At 42.9% G+C, this 6,492-nt stretch overlaps 1 protein-coding gene across 1 annotated transcript; it reads right to left on the reverse strand.

The window, feature by feature from the left end:
- Positions 1-1,580: 1,580 nt before the first annotated feature.
- Positions 1,581-6,123, reverse strand: LOC118239525 (disks large homolog 5-like). The gene is made up of 5 exons (XM_035451378.1): positions 6,105-6,123; positions 4,166-4,325; positions 2,656-2,787; positions 1,832-2,015; positions 1,581-1,664 (listed from the first exon to the last, which is right to left on the reverse strand). The coding sequence occupies exons 1-5, from the start codon at positions 6,121-6,123 to the stop codon at positions 1,581-1,583; spliced, it is 579 nt and encodes a 192-aa protein (XP_035307269.1).
- Between the last annotated feature and the right edge of the window lie 369 nt (positions 6,124-6,492).

Here is a 6,492-nt window from a genome sequence, read left to right on the forward strand (position 1 = left end):
TTCTTGAAAGAGAGCTATGACTTAATGTTTAAGTGGATAACGATAGAGTGCAGATGCAAGTTGGAAGATGATCAATAAAAGGAAAAGTCTGAATAAAAAAATAAAAAAACAGAAGAAACATTGCTCAATTCATTTTATGAAGCCACAGTTACCCTGATACCAAAATTACAGAAATACTCAACAAAGAAACATGGAGACCAATTTGCCTCATGAACATAGATGCAAAAGTACTCAATAAAATACTTGAAAGCCAAATCCAATAACATATCAAAAGAATCATCATGACAAAGTAGGCTCCAACCTAGAGATGTAGGGATGGGTCAACTTATAAAAATTAGTAAATGTAATAAGCCATATAAACTGAAAGAAAAAACATACAATCATCTTACTAGATGCCAAAAATGTCTTTGACAAATTCAAGTACCCTTTCATGATAAAGGTTCTGGAGATAGAAAGACAATCTACATCAAATTAAATGGAGAGAAATTAAAAGCAATTCTACTAAAATCAGGAACAAGGCAAGGCTGTCCACTTTATCCATATCTATTCCATATAAAACTTGAAGATTGACCTAGAGCAATAAGACAACTGACAAATATCATGGGGATACAAATTGGAAAGGAAGAAGACAAAGTATCAGTATTTGCAGATGATATCATAGTATACTTAAGTGACCCTAAAATTCTATCAGAGGACTCCTAAAGCTAAAAACACTTTTAGCAAAGTGGCTGGATATATATATATATATATATATATATATATATATATATATATATAATATCCAGCCTGAGAAAGAAATCAGAGAAGTAACTTTCTTCAAAATAGCCAAAAATAATATAAAGTGTCTTGTGGACCCTCTAACAAAGAAAATTAAAGACTTCTATGATAAAAAATTTCAAGTCTTTGAAGAAAAAAATGTAGAATATATCAAAAGGTGGAAAAACCTCCCATGCTCATGGATTGGTAGGATCAATAGAGTAAAAATGGCCAGTCTACCAAAAGCAATATCAGATTCGGCAATCCCCGCCAAAATTCCAACACAATTCTTTACAGACCTTGAAAGGCCAATTTTCTACCTCATTTGGAAAAACAAAAAACCAAAGATAGTTAAAACAACCTTCAACAGTAAGAAAAGAACTGGAAGTAAAACCATCCCTGATTTCAAGCTGCACTTCAGAGCTGTAGTAATAAAAACCACATGGTACTGGCATAAAATGCATACATTGATCAACAGAATCTAACCATACACCCTGACATAAATTCACACACCAGAAGACACCTGATTTTTGATAAAGAACACAGAAGACACAGTGGAAAAAAAGAAAGCATCCACAACTGGTGCTGGTCAACCTGGATGTCTGCATGTAGAAAAATGCAAACAGATTGATATTCTTTACACTACACAAAACTCAAATACCAGTGGATGAAAGACTTCCACATAAAACCAGACCTTGGTGGCTAGCTTTGGGGAGGGAGAGGGACTGATATTGAGATGTAATATATGAGAGAAGAAATATACGATGACAATGAAAACAACTCCGTTGACATTTACACAGGGCTCTCCCTGTTGAAAGCTGCTTTCAGCCAGTGATCTCACAAGATGCTAACTTCCCAGAAAGACTTTGAATGGCCACAGAAATCACAATTGATGGGATATTGGTGATCTGTTAGATAATGGGGTAGAAGGTCAAATAAGTGTGGTGTGTGTGTGTGTGTGTGTGTGTGTGTGTGTGTGTGTGTGTGTGTGTGTGTGTGACAGAGCAAGACAGAGAGAGAGAGAGAGAGAGAAATTAAAGGTGGTGGGCAGCTTGTCAACTCTGTCTAAGCCTACCAGCATCTCCTTGGCCGAGAGTTCATAGATCTTCTCATGGGCCTCCCCACAGAGCATCTTCATCTCCTCACTGGACTCTTGTAGTGAAATCTGCTCCCGTCGAAGTTTTCTGTTCTCCTCTCTCAGCACCCTTACTTTTTCCTTCAGCTGAGTCCACTCATTCAGGACCTGGTTGTGGAGAATCCTGAACCATCACGGAAAAAAAATGATGAGCCCCATTTAGTATCCATTTGCTATTCCCACATCATCCATTCAAGGCCCCATGTGCCCAGACAGCTCCGGACTAGAGCCCACAGTAGGCCAGTCAGCATAACATAGTTGCTGACAAAAGCCAGAGAACAGCCTAATTCCAGAAAGACTCAGACTACCTCTGAAAACCCTGAAACTAAAAAGAATCTGTGTGTTTCTGTAAGCAGGGTTTGCCACCTCTCCCCCACCCCACATGTGCTGAACTGTTCATGGTATTGGGAAAGCATAAGCAGGAAGAGAGATATAAGGCAAACATTCTCTGAGCAAGGACAACGAATGGCAATAAGTTCCATCTATGGGTCCCATGGAATCAGCTCTGTAAGCCTCTGCCAGAGCCACAGAAACCCACAGGTGCCAAACACCCCATAAGTGTGAAAACAGTTTGTCTACCTAGAGGCTCCTGAGGTTGGCAGGACAATGCTGGGAGGGGCAAAACTGGTCAAAAGCACAAGGTAGGCTGCTTACTATGACACAGATGGGATAGAACAAAAGTCCTCACTTTGGTTCAAAGACAAAAATAATGGTAAAGGCAGTCACTGCCAAGTAAAAGGGTCCCAGTGTAGTTACTCACTCACCTGCAGGAAACAGTTTCCTCAGTAAGTTGCTTGCACTTCTGCAAGGCCTCATTAATCTCCTTGGGTAATTTCTGCAGATCCAACATCACTTTTTGATGCTCCATATTCAGCATCTCCAGTTCAAAATTCAGCCTAGGGTAGGGCAGGGCCCAGGAGGAAAGAACCCCATGAACACAGGAAGTCGATGATCATGTGAATTCAGGCTGTGCCCAGAAACTACCCTAGCACAGTCAATGTCACATTCTGGTTACCTATGAACTGGGACAACCTGTGCTTGTTAACCCCAGGATACCAGTCAGGGGGTGCAAAGGGAGTGAGCCAAGACTGCATGAGCTCCATCACTGGGTCTGGAGGAATAGACAAGCTCTCTAGGAAGGCCTCCGGAGTCTGTGACACAAGTCTGAAAATGTTGCTGCTATCTTCAGAAAAGGGATTTTTGGTCCCAGGTACCTATTGGTATATAGATGCCCAGAGCACACAATCAGTATTTCAGGGAGGAGACCCAACTAAAAGATAGTTGTATATGTCTCCATTGGCTTTGAAAGAGCTGCCAATGTTTGAACATCTGCTGTTCATAGTGGAGTTCCCTGATCTTAATGCAGGCATCACTTGGAAACTGTGACACAGGGAGAACATATGCCTGCCATAGACCCACAACTTCCAGGATCCAGTCACTCACATATACACACTGAGAATGCCAACTAAATGTAGGGAGGTGGCATTGCCTCAGAGGAGCAGTGATGAGGACCAATCTTCAAGTCACACAATAAGATGGACCAAGTGGACCAGGCCCCTCTAGCTGCTTCCAGGAGCAACCAGCACCAAAGAACACGCTTGATGGGGGAGGTCCAGAAGTGTATCTGTTTCTCTTATTGGTTATTGAATAAAACATTGATTGGTCAATAGACAGTCAGAAGGTATATGCAGAGCTATGAGACAAGGACAGTACTGGGGAAAGGATGCAGAGAGAGGCCACAAGGAAGACTCGATGTACCTGTTGGTAAGATGGGATGCCAGACTATCTCCAGTAATATACGACCATGTAGAAATACATAGATTAGAAATTATAGGTTAATAATTAAGAGAGTGCTAGCCCATGATGCCTGAGCCATTGGCCAAATATTTTATACTAATACAAGTCTCTGTGTGTTTACTTGGGGCTAAACTACTGTGGGACCAGACAGAACAGAAACTCCTTCTACACATGCTGGTCAAGTACAAATTCTCACCAAATACAGCACATAGCATCTCCCACAAGCCAACACCTGTCAAGGCCTTTAGAATAGAATGTTGAGAGCTCACACGCTATTGACCTTATCCCCGGACTAATCCAGGCCATAGGCTCTGCTTCATTTCACTCTAACCATCTTCAGGTCTGCCTCTCAGATATTCTCCATCTCAGATGCAGTCAGGAAAATTAGCTTTGGTATGGGGACTCCTGGACGTGCAGTCTCTGGTGGCCTGAGGAATTCTGGGATTGACTCAATAGAGAACTGGACATAATGACTACCTGTTGTTCAAATCCTTGTTCGTGTAATTGGCCAGGATTCCTTGGAGTTCATTCCTTTCATTGGTTAGCATCTCAAGTTGATGGGTCAGTTTATCCAACTTGTTCATCTGTTGCTCCTGCTTAGTGAGAGAGGTTGGGGTTGATGCCTTTCCAGTTGTCCCTGTAGGTGATAAACATATTTTCATAGCTGTTATGGCACAGGGCCAGGAGAAATCAGGTTGAGTACTAAGAAGAAGCCTGAGCAATGTGGAATGCATGGAACCCAGTGAAAACCCCAAAGAGCAGGACAACTTTCCTCAAACAGGGGACCCATAAGTCATGTCTGTCTCTCCAATCACCATGGCTAGATATGTGTGTGCATCAACCCTTAATGCAGTCCCACTGACCCTGGAAGGAAATGATACCCAGCTGTGATGTTTTGGAAAGGTCAGCTCATATCTAATGGGAAGAAGAAAAGTCCTGGACTCCCTAGTGCTTAGCACCACCAATCCCTATTCCCCTAGAACTACAAGCAACTGAATGTCTGAGACCTCAGGACAAGGATGGAGAGTTTCCCTCCCTGGTATTCATATCAGATACACATGGAACCTATGAAATACAATGAAGATGAATTGTAACAACACCCTACCATCACAACTCATTAGTCTGTGCCTCCTGGTGGCCTTCTTTGCCACTCAAAATGCAATTAAGGAACTCCTAGAACAGCAGCTGCAGCCTTGATAACCCATGGCTCTCTGCCAACCTAACCATTAGAAATCTTTGACTCTAGGTCTGCAATTTAAGAACCCAAAGAAACATTATAGACCCATGTCTTCCAAAGATCCCAGCTAATGAACCCCATTTCTGGAAGGTCCAGCAAAAGCCCCAACCCTCCTTAGAAAGCCAGAGCTCTCTGCCTATCAGTGTGCTCAATCTTGCCAACATGTCTTCTGTCGAATCCTATAATTACTTAATGAGTGTCCCAAAGACAGTAGGTCTTGCCACAACACTGGTGATTTCACAGAATATGTCAAGGGCTCTCCATGACACAACAGAATGTCCAGAGAAGGGACTGTTAGGGTCACTGCTAACTGTCATCACCTATCTAATAACTTTATCTTTCCCAATTAACCAAAAGCCAAGCAGCCCTTTCCAGGAACGTTCCCTGATAAACAAGGGAGGACCTTCAGCACCTTTCCCTCAAATCCAGATATCTTTGATTCATTAGACACTTTTTACTAGTTCATCTTGTGAAGGTAAAGACTCAGTATCCAAAACCCTCCAGGAACTGCTCTTCCTCTCCTTAAGATCCCTAATCAACAGGAAGAGAAGTAAAGGATACTAAGAAATTAGCCCAGGATGATGGGAAAGGAAAACCAGTTCCATGAAGTAAACAAGCACAACGGGAAAGGTCCATGAGGCTGTTACAATGTATGGTGGTGGTGGGCAATTGTGGGTGTCCATCCGACCACAGGTAAGTCACATAGGTAATGATGAAAATTTCCCCCAAACTACAGGAGAATACATCCCATCTATCATGATGTTAGCAAAGTCATGATCACCTAGCAACAGGACATGCTGGAGATACTTAAGGACAGGGCATCTACAGGTGAGCCCTCAGACACCTCAGACACCAAGAACAAACACTTGCAGGAAAGGTGATGGCTCATTTGTGTACTGGACATAGAGGAAGGATGACTTGCTAGTGAAAGGGCAGGAACTCAGAAAACTTAGGGCTCACTGACATGCAGCAATACTTTGTGGCTGGGCTCTGCAAGTGACTGTGAGGTAAAATGTAAGAACCTTCAGATGTATCCAAAGAACTTGACTCTCCCAGTTATTAGTGACACACAACCAAAAGAAATCCAATGTGGGTGAAGTGAAGGCTATCACTGAAACCTCATTCATCCCTCTGTGTTTCCCTCCCACTCAGAGTGAAAGCCGAGGGCCCCTAGCCCACCAGCTGCAGCATTGACCATTCCTGGCTCTCTGCCAAAGTAACCATCAGAAATCCTTGACTCAAGGTCTGCTCTTTGGGAAGTCAGAGGAGAAAGATATGCCCATTACTTCCCCAAATCTCCAAGATCCTGAATCCCAACTTGAAAGTCCCAGCTGAAGCCTTTCCCCTTCGGGAAGCTCCCCATCCCTACCCAGGACTCACCACATTTTCCCCAGAAATATTTGTTTCTTGATGTGTGAAATTGAGACCAAAGGCCAGCTTCCTTCTGCATCTCTCTAGTCTTGTTATTCTCTCCCTTCTGTCTCCCAAGAAGCCGGCTCAATCTTGCCAACATGACTACGGGTACAGCCTGTAGGCAATAACGGATGCCCCAAAGTCAGTTGGTGTT

Source organism: Cricetulus griseus (assembly GCF_003668045.3).
Source record: "Cricetulus griseus strain 17A/GY chromosome 1 unlocalized genomic scaffold, alternate assembly CriGri-PICRH-1.0 chr1_0, whole genome shotgun sequence".
Classification (NCBI taxonomy): Eukaryota; Metazoa; Chordata; class Mammalia; order Rodentia; family Cricetidae; genus Cricetulus; species Cricetulus griseus.